Genomic DNA, 20,578 nt, shown 5'->3' with positions numbered 1-20,578 from the left:
ATTCAGCAGGTTAGAGGAAAAGCAAATGGAAAGCTGGTTTTATTTCAAAGGGAATGGAATGTAAAAGTAGGCAGGTTTTGCTAATACTATATAAAGCACTAGTCAGACCACGGTTTGAAAACTGCGAATAGTTTTGGGTCCCTTTTGTAAGGAAAGGTATACTGGCATTGGATGGAGGTGCATACTGCAGATGCTGGAGACTAGAGTCAAGATTAGAGTGGTGCTAGAAAAGCACAGCGGGTCAGGCAGCATCCAAGGAGCAGGAAAATCAACGTTTCGGACAAAAGCTTGCTGTGCTTTTCCAGCACCACTCTAATCTTGATACTGGCATTTGAGACTATCCAGAGAAGAGTCACTAAGCTGCATGGAGGACTCCGTTTTGAGGAAACGTCATCAGACCCAAAACGGTAATTCTCATTTCTCTTCACAGATGCTGCCAGACCTGCTGAGCTTTTCCAGCAACTTGTTTTTGTTTCTGATTTACAGCATCTGAAGTTCTTTCAATTTTCATTTAGCTGTATGAAGGAACTGTCTTATGAGAAGCCGTTAAATAGATTGAGTCTGTACCTGTTGAAATTTAGAAGAAGGGGAGGTGATTTCATTGAAACACACAAGATTCTTAGGGGACTTAACATTAGATGCAAAAAGGTTATTTCCCCTTGTGGGAGAGTCTAGGATCAACCAGCATGGTTTCTCTTAATTAGTTGCTAAGTAAAAGTCAGCAGAGTCCCAGAGAATTATAGGCTACATTTGCAGAAAAGAAAAATTACAATGTTATGTTTTGTCTGAGGGTCATCACATCTCAGGTGAGGAACAGATTGAGAAGGTGAGGCCATTAAAAGATGGACAACACAATTTTTAATTCAGAACAATCACCAGCTAGCACGACATTTCTAGTCTTTGACAGGATTCGATTGGTAAATGACGGGCACACGTCTTAAACCAAAATCTTTGGTGGATCCCAAATAGATTTGTTTTGCAGAAGGTAAATCCAGGGATATCTGCCCTGTTCTGTATTCCAGGTCACTTTCCCTCAAGGAAAGCAATGTAAGACTGAAGGTGACAATATCTTTTCAATTGGTTTATGTACCTTAGCTTATGTACCTGTGCAAAACTGCAGCAGATCATAGAAAAGCTGTTGAAATGAGGATAGAGAACAGTAGGTCACAGATGAGTTCAATAGCTGAAATATACATGCCCTACAGTGGGTTCTTGAGATCCAGTAGTCACATTCTTTCCTCTGGGCCAGGAAGTCTCAGTTCAAGTCTCACAAGTGTGTTTCATAACATATCTGAAACAGATTGATTATGAAAAGTGTCCATCAACTTGCTACATAGTTATAGCCATCTTGTTGTTGTTGTCTCAATTTATCTTCATTAGTGAACAGGGAATAGACAGAATGCAAAAGATAGGTCATTTTCAGATTGGCAAGCTGTGGAATATCAGGGCTGTGGCCTCAAAATTTCCAATTTATGTCAACGACTTGGATGAAAGGAACAAAGGTATGGTTTGTCAATTTGCTGATAAAGTTACAGTGAATTTGCATTAACAAAACCCGTGTTATAGCAGAATGACCTGTACTTTGCTTCATCGGCAGAGCCAGAGCATAAAAGAGCAGGTCTGTCATATTGGAGTAATATAAAATAGTGAGGCTATATTTTGAGTGAGTGCAGATTGATCACTGCTGTAGAGGAAGGATGTGATTGCACCAAGGGGAATAGAGATTTATTAGGATGCTGCTAAGACTGAAAACGTGCAGCTTTGAAGAAAGTTTGGATGGACTGTGATTTGTTTCCTCCGAATAGAGAAGGCGGAGGAGAAATTTGATTGAGATGGATGAGGTTGGCAGGATCCTGTGATAGGTCAGTTGACGAGAGAGCCCAGATTTAACAGGATTAAGAAGATTAGCGAGGAGCAGAGAAATATTTTCATTCAGAGTGTTGACAGGGTTTGGAATTCACTGCATGAAGGGATAGTTGAGGCAGAATCTTCAACTCATTGAGTCACCTGAACTCCTACTACATGGAAGGAGATGTGCTGTCAAACAGGAATAGGCTGGGTCGTTCATTTTTCAGCAGGTTGCAGACACAATGGACAAACTGAGTTCCACCTGTCCACTAAGGTTTTCTACATTTTAAAAGTATCTGTTAAGAAAGAGGATATAGTGAGAGGATGGGCAACAGGCAATTACTCCTTTGGACAGCCAGAACAGATGGAATGGGCTGAATGACCAATGCCATCATAATTTTATGGATTCATTCTAAAACAAATTATGACACCAAGCCAGATCAGTAGATTCTGGGCCAGATGACCAAACATTTGGTCAAAGGTGTAAGTTTGATCAGATCTCAAGAAAAGCAGCATTGAAAAGTATTGAGAAGGAATTCCAGAGCCTGGAGTTTGGGAACTGAACGCTCAGCCAGCAGAGTGATTGTGGTGACAGAAGATGCAAAGATGGGAGGCATGCAGATATCTTGGAGGGTTGTGGGTCTGAAAGAAAATACCAAGACAGGAAGGGGCGAGGGTACAGAACAATTATGGCAGGTACGTTGGCACAATGGTTAGCACTGCTGCCTCACAACGCCAGAGACCCGGGTTCAATTCCCGCCTCAGGCGACTGTTTTCACATTCTCCCCGTGTCTGCGTGGGTTTCCTCCGGGTGCTCCGGTTTCCTCCCACAGTCCAAAAATGTGCAGATTAGGTGAATTGACCATGCTAAATTGCCTGTAATGTTAGGGGCAGGAGTAAATGTAGGGGAATGGATCTAGGTGGGTTGCGCTTCGGCGGGTTGGTGTGGACTTGTTGGGCCGAAGGGCCTGTTTCCACACTGTGAGTAATCTAATCTAAACTAAATTTGAAAACAAGCATTAGAATTTTAACATCAAGATGTAGCATGTCTTGGCCGGGAGCCAATACAGGTCAGCAAGATTGATGCTAGGATCTTCTATATTTTTGGATATAGTGTTGTATGCATGATCTATGTGTAGGTAATAAATTGGCTGATAGTGCAGTTAGTTAGTCCTTGTGCAACCGTCAAAAGAAGCAGAGGTACCATTAAGGACAGCAGAAAGTTTGGCTACTTCAGGAATATTATCACTACAGTGGATATAGGGCGAGGGTTAGCAGATGGATTTCAATTACAAGAAGCATGGGCCATTTGAATCTGGTGACATCTGATCTGTTAGATGTGCCTTAGCACTATTATCTGCAATGCTGATATCTTTAGGAGGCTCATTAACATCCAGTGCAGACTCAGCATAGTGAGAGCGCAATCCCAAGAAAAATCCTTTCTGAAAAAATATTTTTATGCAACAGCGGTTCAATCATGTTGGCCCTGGTTCTTTTTGCCAGACAGTAAATTACTACCTTGTTATTCGTGACCCTTCAACCAGTGAAAACAATTTACCTTCATTTATTCTACTGAAACTTTTCATTACTTCAAAACAGATCTCAGACTGGAGGTGAGGTTTTCCTTAGAGGAGGCGATAATTTTCATTCACTGTAAACAACTCTCATTAACAATTCTACATTCAAATAGCTTGTCAAATAGCATTTTGTCAAATAGCACTGCTCTCCCCTGGCTTGCAGTTAGATGTCGCATTGTTAGCTGAAACAAAAATCTGTATTCAAGAAGTCATCAGGCAAAACATCTCTTCTGTAAGAATCTTTGTATTCTGCTCTGTATAAGTGCTTTCTTCACAGTCAGAGTTAAAGCAGTTTCACAGACAATAACAATTACTTTTCTACTTACTATTTGTGTTCCAATAACCACCTGCAACTCCCCAAACATTAAAAAAAAGTTCTCAACGTCTTGCTTCTCTAAACATCAAGTATTGAACCTAAATTATGGAGAAAAGAGTTAAATGGGCTCCTCTCTAAACTAAAACTAGTCATCGTGCTGGGGGCCATCTTCAGTATCAGCAACAACATGCAATCACAAATTTCCTTTTACATTAAAAAAGCCTCAGGACTGGTCAGGGGAATATTACTAACATAAATTGATATAATCACAGCATTTAGGATCACTAACAGTTAGGTGAAAGAGAGGTTTTGCGGAACAATTTCAAGAGAATGAGTTTGACTGAAGGAGGGAACTCCAGAGCAGCAGCTGAAGGCAGCACTGGCAATGGTGCAGCAATGGAAATTAAATATGCACAAGGAGCATCCTAAATCATAGATATGATTTAGTCATTACAGCCATCAGCATTTTAAATAAAACTATGGTTCAGCACCTGTAGTGATGATTCACTAGGGGTTAATAGCTGAGGCGGCAGGGGTCTGTTTTTGACATGGGAATTTGGCCTGCATTGGTCATTTCCTACTGACTTCATGGTATTTGGGTTATTTTTATCTAACATCATGGTTATTTGTTGAATAGTCATCTTTTATAGCCATTAAATCTGCTTCCTAGGGGTTCTGGCTGAGCTCTCTTCAACAGCTATCTGTACCTAATGATGATGCCTGCATACCTTCCAGCATGCCAGTGGACACTTTATCAGGAGTGACAATTTCCTTCCTAAAAAGGCACAGTACCCTCATCCTTTCTATATATATAAAAAACTCCAGTAAACCTTCCTTTATTTCATAGAGTAGACAGTAATCGTAAAACCTGTCATTTGTACAATGCAGTCTTCTACCTCAGTGCCTGACAAATTTACTCTTGCATTTTTGTTTTATTTTTAGTTTTATTTGCTTAACTAACATGGACAGTTGTCTTTTGTGCGAAATTACAAAACTTGATCCTTTTAGAGTATAGCCAGCAGAGGGAGCAGTTCACTGTACACAGATGAGCCAAGTGTGCCCATAAAAAAAAACGACAAGTAGTCAGCATGCCAGGCAGCATCTGTGGCAATGACAAACAGTTAATGTTTTGTGGTAGTTTTGAATTCAGAATTGGAAACCTGTTAGCAATGCCCAGGTTTTAAATTAAATGGAGAGTCAGAAAGAGGGGGTAGAAAAGGGAAAGGACAAAACGTTGTGTTTATGCTTCTTAAATGCAAATAAATTACCAAAATGTCATTAATTCAATTCCAATCGACCACAAATAGAAAATGTTTCCTTCTCCACCCACAGTATCTGTGATAACCCTTTTTGAGAACAACACGATCTAATTGGGATTCAAAATGTACTTGACTTAAAGTTAAAAGGAACCATGCTAGTTTAAAACATGTCAATGTCTAAAGATTAGGAAATCGACTGTTTAGACTACAGAGCTATTCAATAATATTGTCGGCATCTAAGAAACAAGGAGTGAAACACACTTCCCATTCCCTCCCAATAATTTCCCCACATCTTCTGTTTCAAACTTTACAATAATTACTCTTACTCATGATTGTGTTACCACCTGATCTTTGAATCACAGGTTAGAAGGTAATCTGACAATCTTCAAATGGTCCAGTCACCAAATCCTTATTTGATAGCACATCAATTGCTTTCTATTTTAACTCCTCCCTGCCCCCAAGAAATCCCTCTAAGAGAACATGACAGTCCTTTTTTTTAAAAAAAAGTGGAGTATCAGTTCCTGGGAGAAAGTCGAAAATAGGCTTATAAATACACGTACTGTCGTATTCTTAAAAGCCATCTGAGGAAGTGCAACATATGCAGAATCAGAGGGAAATGGTTTCAGTTCCCTTATAATGAATAAAACAAATAGTATGCAGGCTATCATGACACGTGAGGATTACTGGCAATGCCCAATACCCTCAAGAAAGTGGTAGTGAGCCATTTTCTTGAATTTCCGCAGTCCATGTTGTGTGCGTACATGGTTAGGAGCTTTTTGTGGTTTTCCATTGGACAGCTAGTATTTTGCCTCAAAGTGAAATAACAGCAACATAGTTCTAAGTCAACATGGTGTGTGAAGCTTCAGAAGCAGCCTACAGATTTGGAAGATGCTGTTGAAAGAAGCTTGGTGTAGTGGGAAAAAGCCAGGCTTCCTATTTAATTGTTATTGGCATCTTGGCACAGGGCAATCTACACAACAACCAACTGTTTAACTAGAACAGATTAGGCTGTCATGATGCTCCCATTGGCAAACTGACCAAAAAAACATCCAAAATTACTAAATGAATTATTTAACCAATATACTGACAGGCAAATAGAAACTGTGGAAGATTATCCCAGTAAGAAACTCATGTCTTTCAGGGAGGGGGTGAGCAGTTGCCACAACATGCTGACATCAGAAAAACTGAAAATATCCAGTAAGTCTGATAACATTGGGAGACAGAAACCGAGGTAGCAATTCTGGTTAATGTCCTTTTATCAGATTTCCAGCCGTTCTAGTATCTTGCTCTGACTATATACTGCTATTCAAGAAAACCAGCCATTGCAAAGATGATTCAAATAAACAGGAAAAGATATTTTGTTTTATATTTCAACGAATACATGAAAAATAACATACAAAAATTAAGCCAAGTCACAGTTAGAAATTTAACAATCCCTGTAGTCACCATCTGTTAAACAATAGTGTTTGGAAAAGCAAATTTGGGCTCCAATAATTATGCATTATGTTAGAAGGTATCCGGTATTATGCATTAACAGAAGGGCATCCAGACTGTAGCTGATCATTACTTCGTCCATCATTAACCTCCGTTTTCATCTTCATTTTTAAATCACCAGCCTTGAACGGGAAAGAAATATATTACTTCAATGTGGTCTTGTCCCAATCCTTCAAACAAAAAGCAACCCTCATTACTTTTCTTCCCAATACTTTCATACTATACTCACAGCAAAAATGTACATCTGGTCAAACAAATATATGTACAATAGACACTGGTTTGAGACAACACTCCAGTATTAGGACAATATGAAACAAGACCTGCTCCCACCTGACAATAATCAAAAATACTGTCTTATTTTGGTGAGGTACCACAGGAAGCTGGGTTTTATATTGTTCAGGACTTCCCAAAACTGGATGAAACCTTTCTCTGCATCTGCTTTATATGTGGGTGGAGGCTTCCATCACAATAAGTTTAATGTGTACAAGCAAGTTGATTTTTTAAAAAATTGAGAGCCTCTCATGGTGACTGTGTCTGTACGTCTGAGCTGGGATGTCCAGGGCCAAGTTCTACTAGCCCTGGATGTGTGTGTCATAACATTTAGAGTTCAAGAATAACTTCAAAATTACTCCATTTCCAAATCCTTATCCCTTGGAAAACATGTTTTTAAACTAGGATAGATTAATGTAGAAAATAATTTTCAGTTAGTGTTGAAATAATGGAAGAATGTATCTGTCAAGACATGATTTTTGCTTGAGAAGTGGTTATATCTACACCTATAGCACCCATCCATCTACAATTCTGTACAGACCAGTCATCTTGGGGGTCGGAAATGCTATACTTTTTCCTTGCTTCAACCTCGGAATTGTCCTTCTTGGAGCTTCTATTACTCCCCCATTCCCAATGATTCATCCTCTGTCCAATGCCTGGTGAGATAACATCATGAAATAAGGGCTCCGAGGCAGTGTCCTTACTCTGTGTAATAACTGAAGAAATTGGACATTATCATCATGTAGTTTATCTTCATAGAATGAAAGTCATAACATGAATTGATATCAGGATATATATTCCGCAGCTATAATAAACTTGAACCTATTAGTAAATGTAACAAATCAAAAACTCTGAACATTAATTCTATGGCAGTAGATTGCCTTCTCATCATCACAGAATCCCTAGAGTGTGGAAACAGGCCATTTGGTCCAACAAGTCCACACCAACCCTCCAAAGAGTATTCCACTCAGACCTATTTCCCTATTACTCTACATTCCCCTGACTAATGTACCTAGCCTACACATCCCTGAACACAACGGGCAATTTAGCATGGCCAAGTCAGCTGACCTGCACATCTTTGGATTGTGGGAGGAAATTGGAGCACCCGGAGGAAACCCACGCAGACCCAGGCAGAATGTGCAAACCCTACACAGTCGCCCCAGGCTGGAATCGAGCCCGGGTCCCTGGCACTGCGAGGCAGCGGTGTTAACCGCTGAGCCACAGTGCTACCTTCTCTGGCTTAAGTGTTCAAAGCTCAGCTGGTTCACATTTAAAAATTGGAATAACTATTCAATGCCAACGACTAAACATAGTTACAAACTTTCCCACAAACAAGATAACAGCTCAGTGACTTTGGTGGATTAAGGCAAGAGCAGAAGGTTTGTCAGCAGCTGTCTGACTGGTTCCAAAGAACCAATGGATACCAAGTAGCACCTGTGTTTCCGACTTGCTCATTACCAACCTAACCAGATTGGTTCCAAGTTCCTGACTGGATCAAGCATTAGAACAGTTGTTAAAAAAAAGACCCATTTAGACATTTGTTATATGACACACATGCAGGGCTGGTGCAACATGGACCTGACATTCCAGGCCAGTGATACAGACGTAATCATCACAAAAGAGGCTCTCATTTTTTTTTAAATCAACTCGCTTGGACATATTAAGTTATGACCTATGGAACAAGTGTGACTTGAACTTGGATATTTTGGCCCAGAGGTAGGGCCACTACCAGGGCATCACCAGAGCCTCTATCCTGACCTTTCTTTTAAACCAGACAGAGATAAACCACCATCTCATTCATGTAAATTCCTGATGACCAATCTGCATTGATTTGCCTGTGTCAGTATAAATAAGCCCAGTATCCAAATTAGGAAGGGATTTTTCATTTGTTTTCGTAAAACCCTCAGTAAAAAGTAAACAACTCTGGAAGGGATAAATTCCATGCTTTGGTGTGTAACATCTTTCACGCATAATGGCTAAATGAGCTAGGCCAGAGGCACCAGAGCCCCACTGTACCCAGTAAGGAGGGAAGAGACCATGAGAATAGCTGATCTTCTCAAGCAATCCAAAGCAAGCACAACGGTTTTCAAACTCAGACTTCAAGAACTGAAGCTCTTGAATCACCTTCAAAATAAAATGGAACTGCTAAGTTCATGAGGTTGTCACAACAATTGGATGCTTCATTATTTCACTAAAATGGAATCTTAGTGAATGACTTATGACTGCAGTTCATGGGGATCCAAATGCTGCAAAGTGCTGACAGGTTTTGATCCCCAAACCTCTATAATACTTGATCAGACATGAGATTCTCAACACGCAGCAACGCAAGAACACATAATAGCAAATCAAGGCGTACACATTTACATCACTTGGAGCTTTACAACATGTTACTCTGAAGCTTGAGCAGGTGCAATAGTAGACTGGTAACGCTGTTGGTCAGTTGGCTGCGGAGGATGAGGTTTGCTTGCTTTTGAATAGATACTTTCAGAATAATCCTGGTTTCTCACATGAGTGGTGTAGCTTCTTGGAACAGGCTGCTGCTCCAGTCTAGCTAATTCTTTTGTCCCCCTGTAGGAGAGAGATTAAACATGGATTGAAAAGTACAATTTCAGTAAATCCATTGTTTCAGTGAGTCACTAGAGATAAGATAGATCGGTACATATGTGTGTATACACACAACACACACACCCCAAAACATTACATAAACATCCTGGCAAGGTTAAGTATAACCTCGCTGTCAATCAAAACATTTCCACCTGACTGTAGCTGCATCAGTGACTGACTCATTATAGCCAGAAATAAACTGTTTCAACATGGCTAAAAAGGTAAGTAAAAAAGGTTTCAACTGCTCTGTGGATACAGTGGTACAGTGATTGTGATAATCTAAAAACGGGATGAAATTCAGCAGAAGTGAAGTAAAATCCTACCATGGCATTTCCAAGATTTATATTTCACTACCATTTCCTAAAGCGCACGAGCAATAGTGACTGTGAAGCTACCAGGTTGTCCATGTGGCTGATCAATGCACTGTGGAGGAGGAAACAGCAATCCTTGCCAACTAAACTCAAGCCAGGATGAAAAATGTGCACAGAAGAGCAGGTGTATCTTTCTGATCACTGTCCAGTGATCCCTGAAGGGGATGAGATCTTGAAGACCAGGTTGAGCTTAGCTGGAACATCCAGCAGTTTCTAAACACAGAAGGAAGATGGAGGGGAGATGTGGAAACTAGTGAAATCGACATTGATGCCATGTGGTTGGAGAGTCCCAAGGCAGAAGATGAGGCATTCTTCCTCCAGGCTAGGATTTGGCGACGGAAGAGCCCCAGGACTTGCATGTCCTTGGTGGAGTGGAAGGGGGAGTTGAAGTGGTCAGCCACGGGCAGTGGGATTATTTGGTGTATGTGTACTGGAGATGTGCTTTGAAATGATCTGTGAGTTGGCGTCTTTTCTCCCCAGTGTAGAGGAGACCACATCGAGATGCTTGGATATGCAGGAAAATCTCTGCCAGATGTGGAAGGATCCTTTGGGGCCTTGGATGGAGGTAAGTAGGGAGGGAAGGTGTGGGTGCAGGTTTTACACCTGTTGTGCCATTGGCACCAGCATGGGCCCCAGCTATGCCTGCCTCTTCGTCAGATATGTGGAACAGTTCATCTTCCGCAGCTACACCGGCTCCATTACCCACCTTTTCCTCCACTACATTGATGTCTGTATCGGTGCTGCCTCGTGCTCCCATGAGGAGGTTGAACAGTTCTTCAACTTCACAAACACCTTCCATCTTGACCTCAAGTTCACCTGGACCATCTCGGACACCTCCCTCCCCTTCCTGACCTCTCCATCTCCAGTTCCGGTGACCGACTCAACACAGACATCTACTACAAACCCACCGACTCCCACAGCTACCTGGACTATATCGCCTCCCACCCTGCCTCCTGTAAAAATGCTATCCCTTACTCCCAATTCCTCCATCTCTGCTATATCTGCTCCCAGGAGGAGCGGTTCCACTTTAGGACATGCCCTCTAGTGCATCTCCTCCACTTCCTGCACCTCTACCCTTGAACCCCACCCCTACAACTGCAACAGGACAGAACCCCCTCCACCCCGATCCCCACCTTCCATCCCACCAACCTCCAGATACATCGTATCATTCTTCGTAATTTCTGCCACTTCCAGACAGACCCCACCACCAGGGATATATTTCCCTCTCCACTCCTATCAGCATTCAGGAGAGACCACTCCCTCCGCGACTCCCTCGTCAGATCCACAACCCCCACCAACCCAACCTCCACTCCCGGCACCTTCCCCTGCAACCACAAGAAGTGCAAAACTTGCACCCCCACATGACCGATCACTTCAACTCCCCCTCCCACTCTGCCAAGGACATGCAAATCCTGGCCACTTCAACTGCCAAATTCTAGCCACCTGATGCCTGAAGGAAGAACACCTCATCTTCTGACTTGGAACATTGATTTCACCAGTTTCCTCAACTCCCCTCCCCCTACCTCATCCCAGATCCAACCCTCCAACTCGGCACCACCCTCTTGAACTGTCCTACATATCCATCTCCCTTCCTGCCTATCTGCTCCACCCTCTGCTCTGACATATCACAATCACCCCACCTGCATCTACCTATCACCTTCCCAGCTACCTTCCCCCTACCCCTACCCCACCCTCCTATTCATCTCTCAGCATCCTCCCCACCCCCAACATTCCTGAAGAAGGGCTTATGCCTGAAACATGGATTCTCCTGCTCTTCGGATACTGCCTGACTCGCTGTGCTTTTCCAGTGCCACTCTTTTCAACAAAAATTTATGACTGTCACTCTTCTTTCATACTGCTTTGGCAATACTCACCAGAACTTGTAGATCAGAATAGTGGCAAAGGCACAGAGAAGTAGAAAGAGGAGGATGGAAAGAATCGTTGTGATGACCACCATTCCTCCTGTCCTCCCACCTGGTGAAGCATTAAGACGGGTAGGCTCAAAAACTAGAAACAGAGAAAAAGTGTTACAAACTGATCATGTGCACGAACACTTGTCCCCTGGATACATTCAGGAATTAGTCTTAAGAAACAAAATGGTGCAGCTACTTAAGAAATGAACCAAATCCCGGGCAATGGTAATGTTGGCTTTGTTTTGGGAAAGTGGTAAAAGACAAATAGAATGGAGTTTGGGTAGAACACCATCAAAACAAGAACAATAAAGTTTAGGTTACAATTCATCTTTATACATGCTGCATACAAATATTAGAAATAATCCCAAACTTTATTTTGCTTGAAGCATTTAATTAAATTGCAAATATAATCTACATTTAAATTTCTTTTATACCAAAAACAACTTCAAAACATTAAGTTATTTCAAGTAATTCTTCCTATAATTATAATTGCATTATTTCCCCGTATAGCTCCAATGAGATTTCACAGCACCAGCTTTCTCTACTGTAATCAATATAGAGTCTTAGAGATGTACAGCATGGAAACAGACCCTTCAGTCCAACTCATCCACGCTGACCAGATATCCTAAACTAATCTAGACACATTTGCCAGCATTTGGCCCCATATCTCTCCAAATCCTTCCTATTCATATACTCATCCAGGTGCTTTTTAAATGGTGCATCCTCAGGCAGCTCATTCCATACACGATTTACAAGGATGTTGCCAGGGTTGAAGGATTTGAGCTATACGGAGCGGCTGAATAGGCTGGGGATGTTTTCCCTGGTGCAGAGGCTGAGGTTATAGAGGTTTATAAAATCATGAGGGGCATGGATAGGATAAATAGATAAGGTCTTTTCCTTAGGGTGGGGGAGTCCAGATCTGGAGGGCATAAGTTTAGGGTGAGAGGGGCAAGATATAAAAGGGACCTAAGACGCAATTTTTTCGCACAGAGGGTGGTGCCATTGATATCCATTTCCTCTTTTCCAAAGTTCAGTCATCCCAAACTCAACTCTTTAGCAACAAATAGTCGAATAAGGTTTACAGCAGATAATTCAAAACCTGCACAGGAGTTGTGTCACAATGCAGTGTCAACATTTCAGTGTCAAGTACAGCCAAAAGCTTCCTTGAAATATTTCAGAAATTATCAGGCACATTTGTTAGCAGCACATTATATGTATGAGATAACTTTAAAACTTTATGGGTGGCACGGTGGCACAGTGGTTAGCACTGCTGCCTCACAGCGTCAGAGACCCGGGTTCAATTCCCTCCTCAGGCGACTGACTGTGTGGAGTTTGCATATTCTCCCCGTGTCTGTGTGGGTTTCCTCCGGATGCTCCAGTTTCCTCCCACAGTCCAAAAATGTGCAGGTCAGGTGAATTGGCCATGCTATTTTGCCCGTAGTGTTAGGTGAAGGGGTAAATGTAGAGGAATGGGTCTGGGGTGGGTTGCTCTTCGGAGGATCGATGTGGATTTGTTGGGCCGAAGGGCCTGTTTCCACACTAAGTAATCTAATTTCTAGCCCAGTGCTGCCCCGGTGAATATTTCACTTGACAAGATATTTAGAAATTTAGAAATTCACAAAATATTCAGTGTTCTTCTGGAAGCCAAGAAAAATCTGACACTGCAAAATTATTGCCTTAAATCTCCAGTCTTTTATTTACATCCAATTATCTGCACACTTTTAGAATTGACCCAGCTTTCTTTTAGAAGCATCTTTTATTAATTTATTTCACTTAAGCAATGCATAACAAGCCTGGCCACACCATGTCAAAGAATCAGCAAATCTTTCCAGTGCGTTTAGAACATGCTACACAGTGCAGTCCATTTCAAAATTTGTACTACTGATCAGTACTATTAAACAGGTTCAGTCAGGCCATGCTACTACTCACCAAGCTGAACAAATACCCAATGATGAACACTAACCTCGGAGAAGGGAGATGGGGTCTGACCAGAGTGTTTCATTTTCAATTACATTTGTAGATTTATTTCGCAAAACATACTTGAATCTGTGAGATTTGAAAAAAAAGGTTAAAAGTAGATGTACACATTGACTTGCCAGTAAAATTAAATCAATGGCAAACCAAGAATCAATGCCCAAATGTCTCTGATCTACAGGTGATGCTACTATACCTATATACTCTCACAACAAAGTTAATTTTTTTTCTTCAAGTGATTGTTAAATTTATCAATCCAAATAATTGACTGGAAATTCCTCATATTCCTATTGCAACAACGTCAGGCAGATGGACCTCATAGAATATGGATTCCCTGATTGGATCAGATTAACAGCCCCAACCAAGGAGCTGACAGATATAAACAGGAGCGTCCTGCCCTTCTTCCACGGTTATGTTAGAGCCCGGGTGTCTCTGGAGAAGGAGCACACGGTGTCCACCAACATCCTTGAGTTGTTCAGGGAGAGGTGGGCGCCACAGGGAGTGGAGTATATTATTTCCCCCTCCAACTCTATTTTGATTTAATCCCTGCCCTCCCCTTCACTGATGGATTACACAGCATTGCCCTTTGACGTGAAGGGCACTGCTTGTCACTGGCCACTTGGGTGTTTCTTTTCTTCCTGGTGGAAGAAAAGAAACAAAAAGTTAAAAAAAATAATAAACAGGAGTGTCAGAGGTTCTGTACACTCTAAAAGCTGGTTCTGAGGAGGCTGGATCAGTGTCAAGGACTCTGCCAGTGTAAAGAATGGGTGACTTGGTGTCGAGTTATTTCTATCCTATCCCACTTTTGTTGTGGGGATTCACTGGTGAAAGTAGAATGCATCAGTAATACATCTTTCAGGGTGCCATAAGATGTTAGGTAATGGACTTTTAGCTAAGCTATATTCATTCTAGTCCAAAACACCTGTACCCTGGATCAAAAGCAACAGTAATTTTTCACTATGGAATAATTTGAAGCTTGCCTTATCCATTCAAGTTATTACTGAATCGGGTCAAATGGATTTTAATTTGATATCTGCAAAACTATCTTTATTACAAAGAAATGAAAACAAAGTTCTGGAGGAACTCGGCAAGTCTGGCAGTATCTGTAGAAACGACATTTCGGGCATGAGCCCTTCTTCAGGAAGGCCCGAAACGTCGATTCTCCTGCTCCTTGGATGCTGCCTGACCTGCTGCGCTTTTCCAGCAACACATTTTCAGCTCTAATCTGCAGTCCTCACTTTCTCCTAGTATCTATAGAAAGACAAACTAAATGAATGTCTAGTTGACTGATATTTCTTCAGTTCCATTACGCACTACTCTCTTTCCCCTGAGAAATATGATGTCAGACCGAGTGTGTTTCTCCTGTGCTTTCTGATTTGAAGACCATATGACATGGACACAGAGGTAAGAGCAGAAGAAGATTGGCCTACCCATCGAGTCAGCTCTGCCATTCAACAAGATCATGGCTAATCTGATATTCATTAACTCCACTTTCCTGCCTTTTCCCTTTAACCCTCGATCCCCACAATGATTACAAATCTGTCTGTCTCAGCCTTGCATATATTTAATGATCCAGACTCAACAGCCATCTGTCGTGCCTGGCCTTCCACTGAAATTGTGCCCACTGATCCTAGACTCTCCTATTAGGGAAAACAACTCTCTACCCCTGCCCAGTCAAGCTTCTCTGAATCATATATGATTCAATATGATCACTTCACATTCTTTTGAACTCCAATGAGTACAAAATCAACTTCCTCAGCCTCTCCTGATCAGAACCTAGTGAACTTTCTCTGGATTGCCTTCAATGTCAGTATATCTCTCCTTAGGTAAGGTGACTGAAACCGTTTACAATATTCCACCTGTGATCGAATAGGTATCTTGTTTGATTTTAGCAAGACTTTCCTATTTTAACACTCGCATGTATAAAGAACTGATAGAGGAAGTGGTGGATGCAGGTACAGTTACAACACAACTAGATTAAGTTAGGATATCTGGTAGGCACGGACGGGTTGGACCAAAGGTTCTGTTTCCATGCTGTAATACTCTATGACTGTATAAAAAAGACGTTTGGATCAGTACATATATAGGAAAGGTTTGGAGGGATATGGTCAAACGCAGGCACATGCGATTAGTTTAGTTTGGGAACATGGTCAGCATGGATCAAAGGGTCTGTTTCCATGCTGTATGACTGTATGATTCTATGATTTGAAATACAGGCCAACTTTCTATTTGCCTTCCCTCTCACCTGGTAAGCTTGGATGCTAGATTTTTGTGATTGGGCACAAGGGCTACAGTTTTCTGTCGTATTTACCATTTACAAAATATTCAGCTCTTCTATTCTTCCCAGCAAAATGCATAATCTCACACTTTCCCATGTTATATTTCATCTGCCAAGGTTTTGCCCACTCATTCAATACATAGATTCTACAGATTTTTATAGATTCTATCATTCTCACCATTTGCCTTCCCACCTACTCATATTATCCACAAATCTGGCAATAGTACGTTCACTTCCATCATTCAAGTCATCCATAAACATTGCAAATAATTGTGGCCACACTACTGATTCCTGTAGCACTCCACTAAGCTACATGTTGCCATCCTAGAAATGCCCCCAACTCTGTCTTCTATTAGTTAGCCAATCCTTCCAATGATGTAGAATCTTATAGATGGACATAGAAGATGCTGAGGGGTAGAAAATATTGTTGTGAGTTGTCTATAGACCCTCAAACAGTAGTGGAGATATAAGGGAAGGCATTAAACAAGAAATCAGAGAAGCATGCAGTCCGAGTATACCTGTAATCATGGGTGAACTTAATTAATGTAAAGATTGGACAAACCAAACTAGCAATGATATTGTGAAGGAGGATTTATTTTTGGAACCAATACATTGAGGAACTAACCAGAGAACAGGCTCTTCCAGATTAGATACTGTGCAATGAAAATTGATAAATTAACAATGTTCTCCCTTGGGTCAGAGCAACTACAATATGATAGAATTCTTCATTAAGACTGAGAATGAAGTAGTCAAATTTGAAACTAGAGTCCTGAATCAAAATAAAGGGAACCACGAGAGTATGAGGCACAAATTGGCAAGGATGAATTAGGGAGTCTTATTAAGCAGTTTGATGATAAATAGGAAATGGCTAATATGAAAAGAATGGGTGCATGAATTACAACAATTACTCATTTGTGTTTAGTGCAAAAATAACATGGCTTACAAAAGAAATTAGGGATAGCATTAGATCCAAAGAGGGATGTATAAAATTGCCAAAAAAATGAGCTGCTAGCCAGAGGATTGGGAGCATTTTAGAATTCAACAAAAGAGAACAAATCATTTGATCAAGGAGGAGGGGGGGGGAGAAATAGAGAGAAAGTAAAGTTGCAGGAAGCATAAAAACACATAAACGCTTCCTTGAATAGAAGATTAGTAAACACAAATCTAGTTCCTTACAATCAGAAGCTGTGAAAATTATAATAAGGGATCAAAGAAATGGCAGAAGATTTGAGGATCTAAGGGTGAGAGTTAGAGAGTCATAGAGATGTACAGCATGGAAACAGACCATTCGGTCCAACCTGTCCGTGCCAACCAGATATCCCAACCCAATCTAGTCCCATCTACCAGCACCCGGCCCATATCCCTCCAAACTCTTCCTATTCATATTCCCATCCAAATGTCTTTTAAATGTTGCAATTGTACCAGCCTCCACCACTTCCTCTGGCAGCTCATTCCATACACGTACCACCCTCTGCATGAAAAAGTTGCCCCTTTGGTCTCTTTTTTTATCTTTCCCCTCTCACCCTAAACCTATGCGCTCTAGTTCTAGATTCCCCGACCCCAGGGAGAAGACTTTGTCTATTTACCCTATCCATGCCCCTCATAATTTTGTAAACCTCTATAAGGTCATGCCTCAACCTCCGACGTTCAGCCTCTCCCTATAGCTCAAATCCTCCAACCCTGGCAACATGCTTGTAAATCTTTTCTGAACCCTTTCAAGTTTTACAACGTCTTTCCGTTAGAAAGGAGACCAGAATTGCATGCGATATTCCAACAGTGGCCTAACCAATGTCCTGTACAGCCACAACATGACCTCCCAACTCCTGTTCTCAATACTCTGACCGATAAAGGAAAGCATACCAAATGCCTTCTTCCGTATCCTATCTACCTGTGACTCCACTTTCAAGGAGCAATGAACCTGCACTGAAGAAAATCAGTATTAGAAAGAATATGGTGTTAGGGAAACTAATGGGGTTAAGAGGCTCACAATTCACCAGGGCCTAATATTCTACATTCCAGAATACTGAAGTGGCCCTGGGAATACTGGGTGCATTAGTGGTCATCTTCCAAAGTTTATAGACCAGGGTGTGATTCCTGCAAATTGAAGGGAAATGTCACATTGCAATTTAACAAGGAAGTGAAAAACAATTACAAACCAGTTGGCCTAACATTAGTTGTGAAAAAAGTGCTGGCGTCTATTATAAAAAATAGAACATTTAGAAATCATGCTTCACAAATTTCCTGGGGTTTCTGAGGATCTAATTAGTAGAATAGATCAGAGGGAACCAGTTGATGTTGTGTATTTACACTTCCATAAGGCTTTTGATAAAGATCCCAATAAGAAGTTAGTGGACAAAATGAATCACATGGGATAGGGGTAATATATTAACAGAGATTAAGCTTGGGAATCTTTTTTCAAGTGGCGGGCAGTGATTAGTGATACCTTAAGTATCAGCGCTTGGGCTCCAGCTATTCATGATGTATACAAATGATGAGGGAATCAAGTGCAACATTTCCAAGTTAGTTTAGGACACAAAACTGAGTGGGATTGAGAATTGCAAGGCTTCAAGGTGATTTAGACAAGTTGAGTGAATGGGTGAACATATGGCATAAACGTAATTAAATGCGAAGTTGTGGGCGGCACGGTGGCACAGTGGTTAGCACTGCTGCCTCACAGCACCAGAGACCCGGGTTCAATTCCCGCCTCAGGCGACTGACTGTGTGGAGTTTGCACGTTCTCCCCATGTCTGCGTGGGTTTCCTCCGGGTGCTCCGGTTTCCTCCCACAGTCCAAAAGATGTGCAGGTCAGGTGAATTGGCTATGCTAAATTGCCTGTAGTGTTAGGTAAGGGGTAAATGTAGGGGTATGGGTGGGTTGCGCTTCGGCGGGGCGGTGTGGACTTGTTGGGCTGAAGGGCCTGTTTCCACACTGTAAAGTAATCTAATCTAATCTAATATGCGATATGAAAAGTGAAAAAGCAGACTATTATTTAATGGTGATGTATTGGAAAATGTAGATGTGCAAAGGGACCTGAGTGATCTGCTGAAGTACACTGGCTGATGAGATGGGCAGGCACAACCGTCAGTACTTAACTAACCGTCAGTACTCCTCTAACCTATTAATAACATCTGTTGTGGCAAGCAGGTAAGTGCTGAATTTTGCTTGTATTATTTAGACACAGTTCTCCTTCTGAGGCAAATTCCCAGTTTGAACCAAAATCAGCCTTTGGTTCAGTCACTTGGAGTCTCCAACCTCATTTTCTTCCCATTTCCCCACAAGATACTGTATTTTGCTTTTTGTATAAACAACTTCACGACAATTAAACAATCAGGAACATTTCTGTCTGCTGGAACTGGTGTATAATTCATCCCACAGTTCCTACAAGGAAGGATTTAAATCTTTTACCTGTACGTTGCATTGGCTTTGAGTGGTGCATTACAATTCTCTGGAGGGTTGTTGACTTGGTTCAAACACTGGACATCATTTCCAACTCTGAAGAGATATTTATTGATCTCAGCTTGGATTCTTGCAGGATCAGTGCTCGCCATGAAAGGTAAAGAGGTACAGGTAGGGGTGGCAAAGCTGGCAACACGATAAGGCCCAGTGGCTCCTCCTTCTGTTTGTTGATAACTTCTGTTCACACTGCCAATTTCATTTGGGAGTGCTACAAACAGAATTATTATTAACATCAGCTCAGCTGTTTGGTGTATTTAGTTTTCCTGACAACCCTAACTGATAAAAAGGTAGCAAAGTTTGAAACAGAATATAGATTATCACCATCCTGTAGGTGAGAGAAGGAGACTAATCACAGGCAATTGAAATTACTTGTTCCTGTTCTTAACTTGTGCTAAGAAAATTACTGCAGATGTTACAAAAAAGTGCCTTACTCTTGTATTGCATGGCAGTACTATTGGTAAGACTAGAATTTGTTACCCATCTCTAATTGCCCTTGAACAAGGTAAAGGTGGCAGATTTCATTCCCTTAAAATGGGAAATTTGTAAGCGAGATGGGTTTATGACAATCAAAAACAGTTTCAATAACAACCATTAAATGAGACTAGGTTTAAATTCAATGAATAAAAGAAATCTAGAATTAAAATTCCATGAGTCATGGTGGGATTTGAACCCATGTTCTCAGAGCATTAAGGTTATTGGTCTAGAGATGTTGCTACTATTCCAGCACCCTTCCATAAAAATGTCAAGGTGTACCAATAGCGTGAACCTAAAGATCAGGATTAGTACCTCAGTAAAAGCAACCTTTGTCCTCGAACAACCTACGTTTTCCAATAAAAGTGTTCTAACCATTATCTAACACAGAATAGCATCACATGGCTTACCAAATGCTACTTTAATGAAGCACTCTTACTGCGTTAGGTGTACTTTGGCAACCAATCACTATTTCAAAAAATGTGTAGTTGGACATCTCTACCCTCAAAACAAAAACTACAGCTCAAATGCCTATTTTCCTACTTAAAATGGATAAAACCTCAAAGCATTTTGTTGTTCATCCACAAGACAGATTGATCATGAAAACTCACCAATGGGTTGGTTAGTAATGTTTTACAGAGCTGGCACAATACAGGTATCCCCTGCTTTTCAAACATTCATTTTACACCACTTCATTTTCATGAAAGACCTGCATTAGTACCTATTTTTGTGAATCCGAAGGGAATT

General features: G+C 41.3%; 1 protein-coding gene across 1 annotated transcript in view; it reads right to left on the bottom strand.

Moving 5' to 3' along the window:
* Positions 1 to 6,334: 6,334 nt before the first annotated feature.
* Positions 6,335 to 20,578, bottom strand: part of LOC122559564 (uroplakin-3a-like) — a 15,574-nt gene continuing 1,330 nt past the window's right edge. The window contains exons 3-7 of the mRNA XM_043709234.1: positions 19,310 to 19,568; positions 13,616 to 13,698; positions 11,614 to 11,746; positions 9,129 to 9,332; positions 6,335 to 6,616 (exon numbers count right to left, since the gene is read on the bottom strand). Coding sequence (XP_043565169.1) covers positions 9,152 to 9,332; positions 11,614 to 11,746; positions 13,616 to 13,698; positions 19,310 to 19,568 — 656 coding nt within the window. The 3' untranslated portion in view covers positions 6,335 to 6,616; positions 9,129 to 9,151. The remainder of the gene's footprint in view (positions 6,617 to 9,128; positions 9,333 to 11,613; positions 11,747 to 13,615; positions 13,699 to 19,309; positions 19,569 to 20,578) is intronic.

Source organism: Chiloscyllium plagiosum, chromosome 19, assembly GCF_004010195.1.
Source record: "Chiloscyllium plagiosum isolate BGI_BamShark_2017 chromosome 19, ASM401019v2, whole genome shotgun sequence".
In the NCBI taxonomy this organism is placed as follows: Eukaryota; Metazoa; Chordata; class Chondrichthyes; order Orectolobiformes; family Hemiscylliidae; genus Chiloscyllium; species Chiloscyllium plagiosum.
Note: the sequence above shows the minus strand (reverse complement) of the source record. Positions and strands in the feature narration are given on the sequence as shown.